Genomic DNA, 20315 nt, shown 5'->3' with positions numbered 1-20315 from the left:
TGAAGAAGCAGTTTTTCTCTTTGTGAAACCACATTCGTTTTCATGAAAGATTCAGGGGTGAAAACACACCCAGGCAAGATATAAAAATGAAATATAGACTTCATACAAAAACTTCATATAGCTTTTGTAAAGATAAAAGTTTTAATGGTTCAAAGGCTCTTCCCCTCCCCCTTTCTTCTTTGAGTTCAATGATTGTCTAATTCCTTGGAGTACATAGGTCAACAGTGTGACCTCCCAGAGAAGTGAAGTTGACTAGCAGATTATCTCTATCATATAAAAGAAAAAATAGAACACTGTTCTGAGATGTCACAAGATGATAAATTCTATTGCAACTTGATTAGAGGTTTTATTTTGTTTTGTTTTTCCTTCTTTTAGCTAGCTTATTTTGAAGTAGTATCTTTCCTGAGAAAACCTATCCTTGGAACTCTGTTCCTAAGGTATGATGTATAGGTATATGTATGCACATAGGTACCTAGATTCTATGCATCTGTATTTCTCAAAATTTTATTTATTTCTCTCTCTACTTTTTCTTCCCCTGAGTTTTCAATATATTGACGTTAGAGTGTTGTAGTCTTATTGTAGTATGTACTTCGTGTACTTAAGGGAACGATCATTTTAGTAAGAGTTAACAAAAGAATGCATCCGTTTCATAAGTATGTGAAATTAAAAACAAATTTTGTAAGCTAAAAAGTATCGACATTTAAAATATAGAATCATTTCACAGCACTACTTTCTCTCTCGCCACTCAGGCTTGAGGCCTGATGGCACAATCTCAGGGAGACAGCTCATGAGATGGATGGGAGCATTTGGGGTCTGGCATTAGACCCATGTAGTTGCAAAGTCTGGGCCCAGACAGGTATGCCAGGCTTTGCTGTTGTTTAGTCACTAAGTCATGTCTGACTCTTGCAACCCCAGGGACTTAGCCCTCCAGGCTCCTGTGTCCATGGGGTTTCCCAGGCAAGGATACTGAAGTGGGTTGCCATTTCCTTCTCTGGGGATCTCCCCAGCCCAGGAATTGAACATGGGTCTCCTGCACTGACAGGCATATTCTTTATCACTGAGCCATCTGGGAAGCCCATTCCAGCTGTGGTGTCACATAATCACCCAATCTGCAATGTAGAAAGCAGGAAACCCTGGGGTTTTTATTGGGCAGGGGGAATATAGCAATGGGGGATGTCAGCTGCTTGGCAATCAAGCAAACATCTCTTCTTGGCCAGGATGATATGACTCAGTGTTATAGATTATGGGACAAAGCTTTGGTATTGGAAAGAAAAGTGTCATAAATGTACCTTGGAAGCTATACCACCTACAGCCTTCTTCATGACAACCCTCCACCCAGAGAGAGGCGCTGCAGCTTTGGTCACACAGACTAGATTTAGAAGGAAGGTGACATCCATGTTCAGTGACAACATGGAGATAAAGATGAAGTTATATTTTGGGGATGACATCATTACTGGTTGTCGTTAGATGCAGATGAAGGTTCAAGGTCTTGCTTCCAAATGGTTGGTGAATGATACAGGGGAGCAGGAGGTACTTTTCCTGAAAATGACTTCATTGTCAGCTACCACTAGGTGGAAACCTGGGAAAGTTTGACCCATTTGCTTTGAAATTAAGAATGAATGGAGGCAGAAAGTGGGATCTAGAAAGAAATAAGACCATATAGCCTCTGTACTTTTTAAAAAAAAACAATTATTCATTATATTATTTGATTCCCACAATGAAGTATATTTTCAGCCTCATTTTTCAGGTGCATAAATGACGTTTAGAAAGATTAATTTATCTTCCCCCAAATCTCAGGGCAATTACATCGCAGATATCCAATTCCAGAGCTCATGCCTTTTCTCTAAACCATGCTGGTGTGTACTATGACACAACATCTATTTTTTCAGTACTTTTAAATTATATTGTGTGTATGCTCAGATGCTCAGTTATTTCTGACTCTTTGCAACCCCATGGACTGTAACCGACCAGGTTCCTCTGTCCATGGGATTCTCCAGGCAAGAATACTGGAATGGGTTGCCATTTCCTCCTCCAGGGCATCTTCCCAATCCAGGGATCAAACCTGCTTATGTTACATCTCTGCATTGGCAGGCGGATTCTTTACCACTAGTACCACCAAATTGTAGAACAGATAAATAAATACAAGTGCAATTCAAACAAAGGAAAATAAAGATGAGGGAAATTTATCATAGCTAACATTTCCTGAACAATGTGGTGTGCCAGGCACTATGTTAAGTGTTTCTGTAGCAACTTATTTCAGCTCTCACAACACCATCAAGTAGAAATGATTATAATCCCCTTTTGTCGAATGGGAAAATGAGGTTTAAGGAAGAAAAAAGGGAAAGCTCTCGACAACTTGTATCTGCCTATAATGCTTGAGAGAAAAGTAGCTGTGATGTAGGATATATAACACCAACACACATAAAAATATTCCTGACATTTCCAGGAACAAAGCAAATAGGATAGAGCAGCCTCTTGAGAGTCTTAATGTGGTTTACACCATATCAAGTTCTTCAATACTAAGGTTATAGAAAGAAGGACAAAGCGATTAAAATTATTAAGTGCTCAAGTATGACTTGCATCTCCAACAATCAAAATAACATCAAAGCAGATGTCTAAGTCCTAGATGTCTCTAAGAGAAATACGTTGTACGAGTGGAAGACAGATGAGGTAGGTCTTGGAGAGCTGTATCACATAGCTGATTAATCTGAAGTCAGTTTATCAAACTGTGGATGCAGGTGGTTCTAAATTTTCTTGAAAGTTAGTTTTTTCACTGGACCATAGAGAGAACCCAAGGACAAAAATACAAAACAAACTGGAAAAGGAAGATCACTGAGGCATTGTTAATTCTGAACACAAAAAAGGTATATAGCACATAAAGGTCTTTGGGTACCATTTCGGCTTTGCTGAGCAGTGAGGACCAGTATCTGAATGTTATCTTTGTAACACAGAGAGATCGATCGTGCTGTACCTTAGTGTGGGCTAATAATAAACTGAACTATTTTGGGTTCCAGAGCAAAGCAAAGGAAACATTTAAGAAATGATTTTTAACATTTGATCCCCAAAGCAGCTAAAATCAAATGTTATTAAAATAGAAAGAACATATTTCAGCAAAATTGACATTTTAAAATGTCAGTGGCTAATGAAAGCTACATTCGCACTTATCGATGTCATAACATGCTTCTTAGTCAGTCAAATAAAACATTACCTAAGTGTTTATTAAAATTTGACAAAAATCTGATTAGAATCTTGCAATATAGTCCTATGAGTTATTAAAATGTGAAGTTAGGAATAAATGTTATTGCCATAGGGATTTAGAAATGGTAAATTGTAATTTCGAGCTTTAGAATTATCATAAAAAAGAAGGCAAGACTTTTTTTTTTTTTTTAAGACTTTGAATTTTTATGGTGCTCCTTTCTTCAGGACACACAGTTACTACAATTATATATCAGAATCACTGGCACCTAATAGTGGCAAATATTGGGGAGTTCCACTTGAGCACTTTAATTGATGATTTTTTGTGAACTAAAATAGAAAATGCAAACCTTTTTTGTAAGTACTTACTGTAGACAGATCACTGTGGGGTGTTTTTGCACTTATGGATTTGCTGTATTATTGGTTGTTGTCTGCAAATATTAGTGTTTTTCACTGAAGGTTAGATATATTAGAAGTGAGGGTACATGTGAAGAAATAAAAACTGGCGAGAGGAGATGGAAGTGGGTTTCATAGATTGGAGGCAGTGTCAGAGGAGGTCCTGACTGTATAGAGGTGATAACCATGAAGAGGATTAGATGTGACAGTAAGGGCAGGGATTTATTGATAATCTATCATCATCAATAAAAAAGAGCCAATAGTGAAAGAGCACAGAGCAGCACCCCAGGTGGAAAGAATGGAATGAAAAGAGGTTTCTACCACAAGTAACGCATTAGAGACCCAGAGTGGCCAAACCGCAGAGGAGTGTGTGTGTGTAAACACTCATTGTAAGAGTAATCTATTTGGTCCTCTAGAGAACAGTCATTGCAATTTTCTGGCATTAGCAGTGATTATTCTCCATAGGTTTTAGGCATGGATGAACTATCCATGATAAAAATCAATAGTGTTCTCTTACTTAATAAACCATGTTCTGGTTTGTGGCTAATTTTGTGGTCATTTGTATTTTTGTTCTCTTCACTCCTACTCATATGCAAATGATTACCAGTAGGATCAGTGCCTAGACTATTTCATGACAAAAATCAAACATCTGAAAAAACAGTCATATGAGAACTGACAGAATAATAATATGAACAAAACCAAGGAGCATTAACTGGTAATAGAATAGTTTGCTGTGGATTGCCATTCTCAGAGATTTATTGAAGGATTTCTGTGTGTACATCAGAAATATTACACATTTGCCTCTTTTTATATAAATGATACACTTGGACCTGGCTTATACTGCTGAATAAATATTAATGAGATGAATGAAAGAAATGTTTTTAAAAACCAATTTTATTTTAAATATATTAAGGAAGATTTTTATTTTTTTATATAGTTAATAATCAATTACAAGTATCTGCTATATCAGAGGCATTCCAGAAGCACTGAAGACAGATAGAAAAATAAATATATAATGAGCTCATATTCTTGTGAAGGAGACAGGCATGTAAAAAGATGATTACAGTTCAGTATAGCAATGAACTAAGATCATGGCATCTGGTCCCATCACTTCATGGGAAATAGTTGGGGAGACAGTGGAAACAGTGTCAGACTATATTTTTGGGGGCTCCAAAATCACTGCAAATGGTGATTGCAGCCATGAAATTAAAAGACGCTTACTCCTTGGATGGAAAGTTATGACCAACCTAGATAGCATTTTAAAAAGCAGAGACATTACTTTGCCAACAAAGGTCCATCTGATCAAGGCTATGAATTTTTCAGTGGTCATGTATGGATGTGAGAGTTGGACTGTGAAGAAAACTGGGCACCGAAGAATTGGTGCTTTTGAACTGTGGTGTTGGAGAAGACTCTTGAGAGTACCTTGGACTGCAAGGAGATCCAACCAGTCCATCCTAAAGGAGATCAGTCCTGGGTGTTCACTGGAAGGACTGATGCTGAAGCTGAAACTCCAATACTTGGGCCACCTCCTGCGAAGAGCTGACTCACTGGAAAAGACCCTGATGGAGGGATTGAGGGCAGGAGGAGAAGGGGACGACAGAGGATGAGATGGTGGGATGGCATCACCAACTCTATGGACATGGGTTTGAGTGAACTCCAGGAGTTGGTGATGCACAGGGAGGCCTGGGGTGCTGCGGTTCATGGGGTCGCAAAGAGTCAGGGACACGACTGAGCAGCTGCACTGAACTGATGGTAAAGCAGCTAGGAAATGACACACTCCGGATGTAACGCAGTAGCACAGGGGTGTACAGAAGTAGCCTCTTCAGGACGCGGTGTATGGAAAAGGGAGCGGTAATACAGCAGCAGCTCCCAGCTGGAGCGACACGTGTGCAAGGGTTCTGCTCAGTGGGCGGGCAAGACAGGCTTGGGAGTGGGTTTGGGGGAAGCAGTGGCTCAGAGGAGAGACTTTCAGTGACCCAGGAAAGCCCTGAGCTTGTTTAAATACTAACTTTTAAGATCTATTAGAAAGGAAAAACTTTTCTTTTAAAAGATTTTTTAAATAACCTCTCTTAAAAGTACTCAAGATTTCAAAACAGATCTGTGTTTTCATATCGTTTTTACGTTCCCTCTTTCCTTCCTTCCCTTCTTTCTTATCTTCTGCAGAGAAGATGTCATTTGCTGAGCTCGTAGCATGATTTATAGGTTATAACTCTAAAGATTAAAGACATACAAGTATTAGCATAAGAGTCTGTTTACTGTAGCTCATTATTATACAGATGAGAATAAGTTTCAACATGGCAGCTAGCAGCACTCTGTCCAGTATTCATTCTTTGATAACATGTGGCCAGTAACATTGTAGCTCAGAGGACATAAGACCACACTGACACTATGAAGACTTGAATTTTCAGTATTAATTTTATGATATTTTAATTTTTATGGTTTTTGATTGGCTATAAAATTATTCTGCCTTCAAAAGATGTAGGACATTACTTAAAACTTAAAAAAAATCTTTCCACTTTTAAAGGGAGAATAACTGACATTTAATCAGGATATTTATTTATTTAAAAAATTATTGGAGTATAGTTGATTACAGTTTTGTGTTACTTTCTGCTGTCCAGCGAAGTAAATCAGTTCTACATATACATGGATTCATCCTTTTTAGGTTCTTTCCCCTATAGGTCATTATAGAGTGCTGGTAAAGTTCCCTGTGCTACACACCAGGTTCTTATTAGTTACCTGTTTTATATATAGTAGTGTGTATATGGGCTTCTCTGGTGGCTCAGACAGTAAAGGATTTGCCTGCAGTGTGGGGAGACCTGGGATCGATCCCCGGATTGGGAAGATCCCCTGCAGGAGGAAATGGCAACCCACTCCAGTATTCTTGCCTAGAGAATCCCATGGACAGAGGAGCCTGGCAGGCTACAGTCCATGGGGTTGCAAAGAGTTGGACATGACTGAGCAACTTTCACATTCACATGTGTATATATCAATCCCAATCTACCAATTTATTCCCCCCCCCCCCATTGGTTACCAGAAGATTGTTTTCTACATCTGATCAGAATATTGTAGTATAAATAATATTTAAAAATAAAGTTATTTGTACTAAGGTGCATAGAGTACATTTGTTCTAGATAGAGCTTAAAATAGATTCTGAATTAATTATCATTTGGACAATGAAATTCAGTTGCTTTCTGGTGCTCTAAGTTATCACAGCCTTTGAAATAAATTCAGTTTAGTCTATCATCTTATATTGTAGTTCTTTTAATTCTTGATTAAATGCACACTCAACAAGTAGTTTTAAACAAAAACTAGTAATACCATATTTTACAGTCACACTTGGGATGAAACTAGTTGTGTCAATGTTTTAATATATTACAAGAATATCAGCTACCATACTAATAATAATTCAGTTTAATTTGTAATTTTGATAAATACTCATATCTGCTCCAATTTGGTTAAATATTTAATTTGAAGTTCAGTTTGTTCTAGATTGATCAATACTTGGCTATCGTCTGACAGTCTGTTTCAAATGCAGTGTGTATATGTGTGTGTGTGTGTGTATCTGCCCTTATTTTGTTTGGAAAATATTATTTTAAAATATTTGAGACCAACAAATTAAAATATCTGAGTATATGATTGCATTGAATTGGACTCTGTTTTACAGCTGAAGACATTCTTGCAGTAATGACAAATAGATTAAAACATTTAAACCATCATATTGGATGGCATAACCCCCAAAGCTGATGAAAAGTTGCTATTTCTCTGGACCCTCCAGAGTGAATGTACAAACTGAGACTATAAATGCATGTAGCTCAATGCCTGTGACCCATCAAAGGAAAACATTGTCCAGATTCTGAATGAAGTGAGAATTGAGAAGTATGGGGAGGATAAGTAAATTTTTATTTTTTTTTTGTCTCAGTCATGGATAATTGATTTGAGTTTCATAGTGGGATTTCCTATATGCTTAATAGTAGAACATTATTTGAAGAGATTGATTATAAATTCTTACTAGTACAGCTCTCCTGTTTATCTTGTCCTAAGGTTCAAGTCCTGTGTCTAATCACTGTGGTGGTCAGAGACCTCTTTGATAGGCAGGTCTAGAGAACTGTGGCAAACAGTCTACAGAACAGAGTTGATCAGCTTTCTCCGCAGCCTTGGAGAACATTGTGCCTTTGAACCCTAGACTTTCCGTATTAACTGACCCACAGTTGTGCTCCGCACCATCCATTGATCTTAAAATCACCTTAACAGAGTCCTTTTCAGATTCGCTTTGTCAGCTGTCTTTCTAGTTTACAGGTGGAAATTTACAAGAAGTGTTGGTAAACTAAAGCCAGATTGTAATAGAGACTTCTACCTGCTTTTTTATTTTTGTCACTTGGCCGTCTCTATAAACAATGCTTGTCGGGAACCCCTATTCTAGTTGTTACTTCTTTCTGCGTATTATGTACACACATAGTTTTCTTCAGAAAAAGTAGGAGTGCACAATGGCTAAATTGTTTTATTCATGTTGGGTTTCAAAATCCAGTTTAATATGACAGGGCATAGAGCTGGTCAAATGGCCCTTTAGACTGAGTTTGCACACCCTACACTTCTTGCCTCTTGGTCTCTTTAATGTCAGTCAAAGACATTTATTGAGTGCCCACTTTGTGGTGGGCATTGTGTGGAGTAGCCTTTGGAAAACTTCTCAAGCTGTTAGCACTGTTTATTAAAGAATGTCCTCCTTTATATACTGGAAGTCAAGAGCCAGCAGTCTGGAATGAAAATAATCACTGGCAGGAATGTAAAATTAAATCGGTTTTTTGATGTTTGTGGGCAAATAAATAGCTTGGCAATAGTCATCTTGATTAATTTATGTACAGCATAAACTGTAAAACGCCTTTGAAGTGACCTCAATTAGAAAAGTTATGTCACATATTACTACAGGGAATCTAGTGTAGATCTATAAATTATGCAACGGTTTTTCTGATCAATCAATTATATAACAGTTCCAACTGGTGAAAATCATTATATATTTAACTTCTAGTCAAAGAAATGACATTGAATGTACCCAGACAAGGGAGAAAATAGCATGCTGCCTCAGTTGTTGCACAAAATGTTCCAGTTTTATTTCCACAGGTCAGTGGTCCCCAAAGTTAGAAGAACTTGTCCTTGGCTTCGTGTGTTTGAGCATGGAGAATTTTGCATACAACAGGAGTAACAAAGTACTCCTCTAATCAGATAAATACATTTGACCATAGCAGTTAGTCTTGAATTGGGGGAAACAAGCAGAAAGACAGAGATGGTTTGTAATCTAAGCAGGTCCCTAAATTCAGCAGAAGTATAATAAATCTTACATATTAACAGTAGCCTTCAAAATACAATCAAAGTGTTAACTAAATATCATGTTAGAACAGTATACTTTGTACATGATAGTTCAGATTAAGAGAGATTCTACCTTGAATTTTTCATCTGTGTGATAGATATCCCTGAAAAACCCTTACTACTTGGAAGAGAGGAAAAAAAATTAATTTCCATGATTCTGAGTGAAATTTTCTTTCTGATTTGCCACTTTCAAGAATTTTGGCAAAATATTTTTCTTTCAGCATTTCTAATATGATAGCACTTGGCCTTTAAGAGCAAATGAATCAAAATATTGGAGGGAAAATGAAACCCCTACTAGCATTTGCAGTTGATTTTCAAAAACATGTCATACGAAGTCCTATAAAGCTATCCTACCACTCCCATTTTGGTGAATGAGGCCATTCCAAGTGAAAGTTCCATTACAAATTGTGAAATATAGAATACTGGCAGGGTGCAGTTTCCAAAATGTTTGAAAGTTTTCAGTGGGGCTATTATTTAGAAAGGGTTGGGCAAAAGCTGAAGAGTCTACGTCCTAGAGTAGAGCTCCTGGATCCCAACAAAGAGTTGGCCGTATCTCACACTATGGTCCTTTCTTCTTTCTCTATGAGTCTCCCAGGGAAATGCTATGTGTCATAGCTCCTAGCACAGGGGCCTGTGATGGAAGTCGCTGAGTAGTTCTTATTCTTTTTGTTTGTTTTTAATTCTAATGAACTAAACAGATGTCACCTTCACTCATCACCTGTGTTAGATGTATGTTCAAGTGTTAACTTGTTTCATAGAAGTGAAGAGCTTCAGAACTGGAAGGAATCTAGCAATCATTCAGTCTAACCCCCTTATTTTAGAAAAGAGAAAATGAAAGCCCTGATTTGATACATCTGCACAGGTATATTAGTGGTAAAATCAAAATCTAGGATTAGTTACTTCTAGCTATGAGGTCTTTTCATGCCTCTGCAGAAGCTGGGATCTAACTCTATAGGTTAACTTGTAGAACCTTGACAGGTATTTCTTCTCCAAGGTGTTAGTTTTCTGATGATTCTGTAACCATTGCTTCTTACTCAGGAGGTGAAATGTAAAACTACAGTGGGTGGTTTTCAGATTTGCTACCATAGGGACTGCAGGAGCTACTTTCAGAAGATTAGAGCTGAGAAGATGGTCTTTGTTCTCAGTCCTGAGTCACTTCTCTCTTGATGGATTTGAAACACAGCAATATAGGTGAAATAATAACAGTAAAAGTGCCTGGGAATTTATGAAGATATTGCAAATATGTCACATTACAAGTGTCTTTAATTTCACTTTCTACATCATACACCAAGTTCAAGTATCCTGCTCCAAGTGTGGCCAAACATGCAAATGTTTGCTTTCTGAGTAATTTGCCCTAATGACTTTGGAACATTTTTGAGAAACAGTGGTGACATTGTTCTGCCCTAGCAGAAAGCATACCCCTTGTTGTACCCACAGAGATCCTAGCAGTCTGTGGGCATGCTGTCAGGACATGGGTGGTACACAGTATGCTCTAACTTACCTTCTAGATGACACCATGTGAGGTATATACATTGTCACATCACCCAAGACTTTGTAACAGACTTGTCTGGCAGTCACTCTTACTTAAGCACTAGGTGTGAAACTGGAAATGTTTTAACTTCTGAAGTAATGCCTTTTTCTGTGGACCTTTCTCTTCGTTTTGTTTTGATCAGACTGAAAGCATCAGACCACTGGCAAAGTTTGGAATGTGAAAGCTGTTTGTTGGAAGTTCTGTTTTAGTAGCTATCGTATCTTCCAAGTCACTACTTTAAATCTAAAAGCCAGAAAATAGAAAATGTCAGCAGTTACAGGAGCACCGGTCTTGTGTACTTTTCCTTTGCCCATTTTTGTTTAGCCGTTGAACTTTGGCAATGGGATTTTGGTACCACTATGGGACATATTTTGGGCCGCTCAGATGATAGCAGCGTGGATGTTACAGTCAGCAAACATGACATTTCTCTTCTAGGGAAAGAATGAGAAGATGTCCCTGGCATAAAAATGTAAGAAAAGGATTGAAGATTGATGGCTAGTTATTTAGAAAAAGTATCTTCTAAATTTTGTTAACAGCTTCTTTGTTGGAATTTTTTTCTTTTGTAACAAAGCACTACAAATTCTTTTCTAGAAAGATTCACCCAAACACTGTTAATATTTTTTTCAAAGACTAAAAAGGGTGTTTATTGCAGATCTGGAAATAAAATTAAAGATTTGTCATGTTTAAAATGTTTATAATGATTAAATCTGTCACTGTTAATGTATGAATGGAGAAGTTTAGGTCAGTGTAGTCCAGTTAAATATTGTTGTTACAAATTGTGCTCCTTTCTGCAGCTACCTTTTATTCATTTACTTAACAAACATTTAATACTCTTGTGTGTGTTTTACCTCTGAGAAGGTCAGTGAGAGAGATGAATAACATTATGTAAAAAGACGAGAGCCAATGGTAGTCTCAACTTTATTCAAGATAGAACAAATAGAAAAAGAGACTAACATAGATGTAATTAAGACTTTCGGGAGGAAGTGAATTTTAAGAGTTTTGCAAAAGACAATGAACTTGTATTGGTAGAGGAATGGCAAGGCATGCGTGGCTGAAAAACAAAATCTAAGGCTCAGTGGTGGTAGAATGGGTGATGTATTAACATGACAGAAATGTGCCAGGGAAGACTTCATGCTGGTAAAGCACTGTAAAAGTATTTATCAAGCACCTAAGAACATCTTTTCCCATCTGGAGGAGTTATTTTTTTCTTATTTTCAACATGGCTTAGTACCGATTTTCAGATCTCAGCTCAATGAGGGCTCAAGGAGGCTAGAGAGAATTTTTAGGATTTGCTTCCAGTTATTAAGTTGCATAATTCTATATCAAAAGGCTTGAATATTAAATTTCTTGTATAAAAAAAGTCAACTAATTGATTCTAAAGGTGGGGATAAATGACTGGTAAAACCTTGACTTATATTTTGAGTAAAATAGTTCATATATAGTCAGGAAGAAGCAGCCATTGTAACAGTTTGTAATGCATTGTAAGGCTTTAAGTACCTTCTAGAAAAGAGAGGGAAATATCAAGCATATCCTTTTGATAGAGTTTGTAACCACATCATTAAACATCATAGCTTACCTTATTCCTACAGTACATGGTTCAAGTACATGGAACATTTGATGGAAAATTACCATACTATGCAAATAGTTTATTTAAAGATAATTCAGGCAACATGGAAGGCGTTGCTTGATTTATCTCAGCTACCAATCCAATCATGTAACTGATACTGAAGCTCCATCTTTTTTAATACCTTCATCCAAACCTTTAACATTTTAAGTCTTTACATTATGTTCCTCTTTAACATGAATGAAGAAATCATGTCTACCCCACTGCCCATTGTTGTCCTAATATTGTTGGTTCAGTCAATTAAAAAAAATTATTTATATAAATATACTGTGCTGTGCTTAGTCGCTCAGTCGTGTCCGACTCGTTGCAACCCCAGGGACCACAGCCCACCAGGCTCCCCTGTTCATGGGGATTCTCCAGGCAAGAATACTGGAGTGGGTTGCCATGCCCTCCTCCAGGGGATTTTCCCAGCCCAGGTATCAAGGCAGGCTCTCCTGCATTGCAGGTGGATTCTTTACCAGCTGAGCTACCAGGGAAGCCCATATATATGTATACTTATAGCTGATTTGATCCCTGGGTTGGGAAGATCCCCTGGAGGAGGAAATGGCAACCCACTCCAGTATTCTTGCCTGGAGAATCCCATGGACAAGAGGGCCTGGGGGCCACAGTCCACGGGGTTGCAAATAGTCCGATACAACCGAGCATGCGTGTGGCACAAGCGGATAGCTGGTTCACACCGTCCTACAGCAGAAACTAAGATGGCGTTGTAAAGCAGTTATCCTCCATTTAAAAAAGGAAAGAAATGGAAGGTTAAACAAAAACAAAAGCAAAAACCAGGATTGGTTAAAAAAAAAAAAAACAAGGCAGCGTGAGGCTCTTACAAAAATCAATAATCCAAAAGTGTCATTCTCAGGTTCAAATTCATAGGGTTTTGGACATCAATATAGAGTGATAGACTATTTCAGGAATGCCATTTTTAATGGAAAAAAATGACAAAGCATGTTTAGCTTTTTAAAAAAATAACAAATTGAAAGGTGAGCTCTGTTTATCAAGTGTAATGTGTTTACTTCATAAGTATCTTCTACTTCGTGTTTTCCCCAAATGATTATTTTCAATTCAGTTGAAAACATTTAAGCATTTACTATTTAATATGTAACATATGGATGGATGATACAAAAGTCAAAACTGGACCCTACAAATGAATAGTTTAAAAACCTATTTGGAAGAGAAAATATGCACACACAAAACAAATAACAAATGAGGAAGAACTACTAAAATAACTAAATACATAAATTTTTGAGGAAATTCTATGGGGCGAATAAAGTTCAACCCATAATGTGTGTTAGCTGCTCAGTCATGTCCAATTCTTTGTGACCCCATGGACTGTAGCCTGCCAGGCTTCTCTGTCCATGGGACTCTCCAGGCAAGAATACTGGAGTGGGTTGCCATTTCCTTCTCTATCAACCCATATTAGTCTATAACAAAAGTCTTGATATATTTTTTTAAATCATAGTTGGCTTTAAAAAGCTATGGTGTATTTGCTGTGCTCATCTCAGTGGGGAACAATTTCTTTCAAAATCTGTAATATGGTTTCAAAGATAGTATGTATTGTGTTGAAAACCATTCTTGAATATCTATATAAAGCTGAGTGAAACATTTTCAAAATAGTACAAATTAAAACAAATTATGTAAAAAGAGTTATTTACTCAGTCCGACTCTGCGACCCCATGGACTGTAGCCCGCCATGCTCCTCTGTTCATGGAATTTTCCAGGCAAGAATACAGGAGTGGGTTGCCATTCCCTTCTACAGGGGATCTTCCCGACCCAAGGATCCAACCATGGTCTCCTGCATTGCAGGCAGATTCTTTATTCTGTGAACCACCAGGGAAGCCCAAAATGAATTATAAATGAAGCAAAATGTTTGTTCTTCCTGAAATGCTCCTAGATCATGAAAAACTGGATAACTTAAAAAATTTCAAACATCCATATTGGTGTAAAATGAGCCATTTTGATTGATGTTTTTCCAGTGGACTTTAAATGCTGCAAGGATGGTTGTCTTCTGTAAATGATTATGAAAAAAAAAAAAAAAAAGCCAAGTAAGCGGCTGCTTCTTGGTTTATGCCATTACAAAAGTAATTTTTACCTGTTATGTTGGTGAAGTGAGGTTAGCAGCTTTGGTGTTCTGCGTGAGTAGAAAGACTGAGGGGGAAAAATCAAAGGCGTTCATTGAGTAATGCAGGAATTCTATGTGGAGACATTTTACGCAGCAGGAACTTAATTCCATGTGTAAAGCAGGCTGCTCGCATGGTGAAAAGCAAAACAACACCGCCCCCTCCCCTGCCCGCCCTTGGCCTTGCCCCCCCCAGCTCCATTGACATGCATAGCTGGCCTGGTAGGTGTAAAAATAGACTGGCAGCGCCTGAATTGGAAATGGTCACTGAAGGCAGCCTGCAGTTGCTGGGGTTTTGAGTTCTCTCTGACACCAGCAAGCCAGCCAGCAGATGGGGAGAACTGGTGAGGGGCGTGAAGGGGAATTGAGCAGAGGAGCCAAGGATCGCCTGGATGAATCGTCCACATTAGTGTCCCCCTGGGAGCCCTGGACAGAGCAGAGAGGGCAAGGACGGGCCTGCTGACAGCGGGAAGACTGGAGCTGAGATGGGGAATGCAGCTCTCTGCCCGTCTTGCCATGCGGATAAGAGCCTAAGAGCTCAGGGACACTTGCAGGAATTGGACAGAACCCCAGACTACTACGGCTGCAACAGCGAGGACACCAAAGAACTTGGGCCGCGGGTAAGTTCTAAGCTACAGACCGGAGGAGAGGAGGATGGTGGCCTAAGAATCAACATTGGACCTCATTGGTTAAACCTCTAAACTTCCTGGAAGGAAGCTGACAGAATAAAACCAATATGATCAAACCAGCTGACTGCCTCTGGTTCTGTGGCCTGCTGCTGTTTCCTCTTCGTGATCCGCAAGGTTCATGTTTGTACCTTCTGATCTGGCTGTAGCTATGAACTGACATTTGGGAGTATACAAGGATGCCATCTCTTTAATTTAAAATTTAGTGCAAAGCTGAATATATATTTTATTATGGAGTGACTTGCAGCCATATTGCACAGATTCACTTACATTCAACGTGTTAATTTATTTTGCCTGTTTATATATTGATAGTTCATTTTTCATTAGGATCACAGATTATTTTTGAAAAGCACATGCTAAGTTCAAATCCCAGTTTCAGCTTATAAAGGCATTTTTTTCTTCTAATATTTAATTGACCTCAGTGAAAAGCCCTTTAAATACTGTTCTGATTATGATAATAGTATTTTGTTCAGAGTCCTGGAGAAGTCGAGCCATCACTTATTTAAGTTGACTTACATGCTTTAATAATTCAGTTATGGTAGGATCCTTAAACTGGTTACAAAGGCTTATTTTGAATTTTTTTGGTGGGGGAGAGGGCCAGAAATCTTTCTGAAATATTTTTATTTTCATTTTTGCTGGAGGATAAAGTGTATCTTTGATCTGTCAGATGCAGGAATTTGACCTGCATTGCAAGGCATTTATTTCAGAGTGAAGCCATGAAACTAAGATAAGAAGGATTTCCGAATCAGAGAAGCATACTTTGTATTAATACTTTGAAGTGTTTGCCTGACATTTCCAGGAGTGAGGACTCTCAGGAGACTCTATTCTCTTTGACTTTTACTCTGACCTGGATGAACTTCATAATTTTGCAGCATTGAAATTCTGTCAGACCCCAGTGAAATGGAAAGAGAAACTAAGAAGTTATCAATAAAAATAACGTGTAGGGCCAGCATTTGTAGTTAGCGGTGAAAAGAAAGTCTGTCAGTACTGTAGTGCAAAGGAAGATGGTGCTTCTGGAATTAGAAAGAAGCCACCCAGGCAAGAGATGAAGCAAAAAGGTGGGGAGAGAGGTGATTCCCTGTGGAGGGAAGGCACCTGCCTTAAAAATAGCTTGGGTTTGTGACCGGGGGCTGTCGCAGGCTATGGTTTAAGGTTTAAATTTCCCACATCCACCAGGAGTGTCATTCAGAATTTCCAAGTAGCCACTTGGAGTGCAGTTATTGCCTGAAGGGGCTAGAAAGGGTGAACTTTTGGGTAACTGTTCAGTAGCCTCTACAAGCTTGCGTAGTTGCATTATATATTTATATTTTCTAAGCAATGACTACCTTCTTCGAAAAATAGCTTCTAGGGGTTCTTTTTTCATTAATTTATCATTTAGGCCATTCTTTAAAATATTAGCTAATACTTTATTTTTAAGTGACACAACTCTATTCTGTGTTTTCACCTTTTAAAAACCAATAAGGAAAATGTAAAGAATGAAAGTAAATTAAAAGTACTTTAAAAGTCCATATAAAAGCCTATTCATTTAAAACTTCTGAATTCAGAAAATGATTTAAAAAAGCTTTTTAAGAAGAAATAACCAATAGCGACCTCATTCCCTTGTTAAAAATCTTTTAATATAGATATTAGCTCTAAAAAGCTTTGAGTTGATTTTTAAAAAAATAATTACAATCTAATTTCTGTGAATTAAATAATATACTTCTAACCTGCTGATAGTTAAATAAACTCTTCTGTCAAAGATTTTACAGGCAGGAGTATATAATGATTGCTGTGATATGGAAAGAAATGGCAGAAGTGGAATGCACCTGTTGTCTACCTTATGAAGTGATATTCTACTCAGGATTTTATCACTTTAATCATGGGCAAAAAAGATTAATTCTTAATACCAATAATAGCAGGCAAAATATGTGGTTCTCTCTAGCTTAAGTTCTCCAGATATAAGTAATCTACCATCTTTCTTTACTTTTAAATGGGTACTATAAGTCTGAAGTCACTCACTCCTTAGATCATCTAGATAAATACATATCTTAATTAGTCTTTTTTTTTTATCATTCAGGCTTATCACAATCGATGTTTCAGTTAGGAGATTCAACTCTTATTAACTTATATTTTTATAATATTCTTTTTTAAAGGGGAAAAACAGAAGCAGAGGTTCTTAGCACTTTCTTTCTTCTGAAAAATTAACTTATATGTGTTTTATAGAGTTTGTTGTATTTGGGGACCAAAAATTTCAAATAAATAAATTTCCCAACTTTATTCATAATCAGAACTAAACTCATGGGGAAAATATAAATTTAAGATTCTAAAATTGCTGGGCTTTATGTAAATTAATACTTCATTCTTTTCTTTTAAGTTTTTACTTAGAATTTTGAATATTCTGACATTTGTTTGTATATATAAGTATAGGAATGAGGAATAAATCAATTACTAGGAATTGTGTTGGAAGTAAGCAAGCAAAAAGAATTTCTTCTTGTGTGTGTATATTTGAAATTTCACTTATAGACTTATCCATTAAAAATTTTTTTTAAATTGGAAGATAGTTGCTATACAGTGTTGTGTTGTTCATTTTTTATAAGATAAAAAAATCAGACCAGAGTAATTTCCAAGTTTGTTACATAGTTAAGCCCGGAAGGTATACCAAAAAAGTAGAAAATGAAACTAAATATTGTGGCAATATAATAATTTCCTGAGCTTTAAAGCAACTTTAAAAGATTATAGCAAAAAAGATGAACACCACAGCATTTGAAAATTCTACAGCTGGATAAAAATAGGTTATTTTATAACTTACGTACAAATGAATAGTTAAATTGCAGAGTCAAATTCAACAAACCCCTTCTGTAAAGGGCCAGAGAGTGGATTTTATAGACGGTGTGGGCATGTGGGCTCTGCTGCTGCTTCTCAGCTGTGTTAGGTTGTAGAGAAAAAGCAGTCGTAGACAGTAGGAGACAAATAGCTGGCTGTATTAAAACAATCACTAAATTTTTAAATTAAATTTTTGATTGCTGATTTTTTCAGTTAGCAAATATTAATTTTAGTTACTTTTTGCATTTTGTAATACTATGCTTTAAAAAATAATAAAATATCATTCTATCTGTAAACAGAGGATATAGTGATATTCAGTCTCAGAAGAATGCTTTGAGACCGGTGGACATTCCTGGGTATGCTGTAAACCTTTTCTGAATATTTGGAATGCAATCTGGAAATACATTTCAGACTAGTTACAGTGTCTCTTTTCATTTTGCTAGTGCAGTGAGGACTCTAGTAGCAAGGAGGTATTTGCATGGAGAAAAAGAGTAGGCAAACCTTCTGGGCAGACTCCTACCCCCAACCACACCGGACTCCAACCCCTCTATTGTGAGTATTCCCAAGCCTACCCCTTCCTTAATGCAAACTTTAAGGGCGCCAGGGAACTCTATCCTCAGAGACCTTATTCCAAATCCACTGAGAAAAAAATGTCTGGAAAGGTAAGACTCCTGAGCATATGTTAGGGTTTTCCTCTGAAATGTGGTTGTCTCTTACATCAGTCCTTGAAGGACTCCACAATCTGCTATTATCAGTCAGCTTGACAGTTTCTGAAAGAGGAAGCATGTGGGGCAGGAGAGAGTCAAGAACAAAATTCAAATTCTTATTCAGAGTAAGTTCTAGTAATAGTTCTAAATGTTTCTGTTGATCACAGAAGGGAAAACGGCATCATTTCTCAGATACCTTTTCCTTTTCATTTATGCAGATGACTGGTATGTTTATTCTAGGCTCACTTATTAAAGAAGAAGTTCTAAGAAATGCCTTGCAGAACTTGTCCTGGACCCTTAGGGGAGCGCTATCAGGGACCTAAGTTTGCAAAGCCATGCAGGGGCTAAGCGGGCTTGCAGAGAGATGGCTTCTTGATCATGCTTTGGTAAAGTGCAGTCTAGAACAGCATCAGGAATGTATCTTTATTTCTTGTTCTTGGCTTGTGTTTTTGTCATGGCATCATTTATAGATTTGCATTTTGGTCTGTGTGTTCTATATATTTTTCTTGCATTGAGATCATGTACTTTTCATTGTAGTTTCTTTACTATTTCAGATTAATTTGCCTTGTCCCAAGAGCAAAACCATAAATGTGATGCTTCATTGCAAACGTTACTTAGATTATCTGTCCTGATTTTTGAATTATGATATCCTTGTTTTATCAGGTTTTTTCCTCAGAGATTTTTATTTTCTTCTTTCATGTATTTATTTCCCCAGTTATAGCAAAGAATTTTTTCTTTATTTCAGGCTTTTTGTTACTGTATACATTTTCTTGTGACTTTAGTTCATGATCAATGAACTCTGGTGTTATTGTGAAAACAATTCATTACTTTTCTTCTGTGCTGAATCAAAAGGTAGTAAGTCAGTCAGAAAATATTTATTGAGTTAGATATTGATCTGAATGCTGGCGCTATGCTGAGGGAGGCTGGGGGAACATGCTGCCCAGCTGAGGTGGGGGTGTGTTGGGTTAATCTAAGGGGCAGAAGACAGCGTGGCTGCAGCATTGTGAACAGAATGGGGCTGGCAAGAAGGTCTGAGAGGCGGACACAAGCCTACCTTGGCAGGCGTTTAGCTTGCTTTCTAATTGTAGTGGGTCTTGGTAAAGGACTTTGGATTTCATTCAAAGTACAGTTTAGCTTTCTTTCTAATTGTAGTGGGTCTTGGTAAAGGACTTTGGATTTCATTCAAAGTATAGTGGGAAATCTCCGAAAGGTTTTAGGGAAATAGTAGAACCTCTTTTGTGCTTCAGAAGATCTGTCTGTCCCTCCCTCCCAGCCTTCCTCCTCCCTGTGTCTCTGTCTCTGCCTCTCTCTTTGTCTGTCTGTGCTTGGTGGAGAATGGGTTATACATTCTATCAAGGGAGGAAGAAGGGGGGCTGATTTAAGCTGCCCAGAGACCCCTGAGGTGACCAATGTTGTTTAGTTGCTAAGTCATGCCCAACTCTTTTGCAAGCCCATAGACTAGCCTGCCAGGCGAATGATGATATAAGATTAAATTAAGGTGTGATCAGTGGTAGCGCGAAGTGATCAATTTCTGGGAGTATTTTTTGTTTTTATCAAAGGATTGTATTGGCTTATAAAAGAAAGACAAGGAGTTATTGGTTTAAGCGACTGGGTACCAGATGGTGCTATTTACTAAGATGGAGTGGCATGTGTAAGAGTGTGAATGAATGTGGTGTGTAGGTGAAAGAAAGAGATAATTCCTTATCCATGAAGTACACAGAATGTCAAGAGACTTAAACTTTTCAAGTTTGAGTTCTAAGAAGACAGAAGTAAGAGACTTTGGTATCGTGAGCATTATCTTCTGAAGTCTTTTTATAACTGCTATGAGAAAAGGTTCTTCATATAGTTTTGCTATTAACCCTAAAAAGATCTGCAAGTATAATGAAAATCTTTCTGGTAAAGC

General features: G+C 37.6%; 1 protein-coding gene across 7 annotated transcripts in view; it reads left to right on the top strand.

Annotated features, from left to right (window-relative positions):
• Nucleotides 1-20315, top strand: part of ANK2 (ankyrin 2) — a 679395-nt gene that overhangs the window by 429844 nt on the left and 229236 nt on the right. For 3 of the 7 annotated variants that reach the window (XM_065907337.1, XM_065907334.1, XM_065907333.1), the window contains exon 1: nt 14421-14837. The exons of 1 other annotated variant lie outside the window; for it this stretch is intronic. In XM_065907337.1, coding sequence (XP_065763409.1) covers nt 14703-14837 — 135 coding nt within the window. In that variant the 5' untranslated portion in view covers nt 14421-14702. Of the gene's footprint in view, nt 1-14391; nt 14838-20315 lie in introns of those variants that run through there. 3 more of the 7 variants (XM_065907338.1, XM_065907335.1, XM_065907339.1) reach the window with 2 other exon arrangements.

Source organism: Muntiacus reevesi, chromosome 16, assembly GCF_963930625.1.
Source record: "Muntiacus reevesi chromosome 16, mMunRee1.1, whole genome shotgun sequence".
Taxonomy (NCBI): Eukaryota; Metazoa; Chordata; class Mammalia; order Artiodactyla; family Cervidae; genus Muntiacus; species Muntiacus reevesi.
The sequence above is the reverse complement of the archived record's forward strand: the minus strand, read 5'-3'. Positions and strand labels throughout refer to the sequence as shown.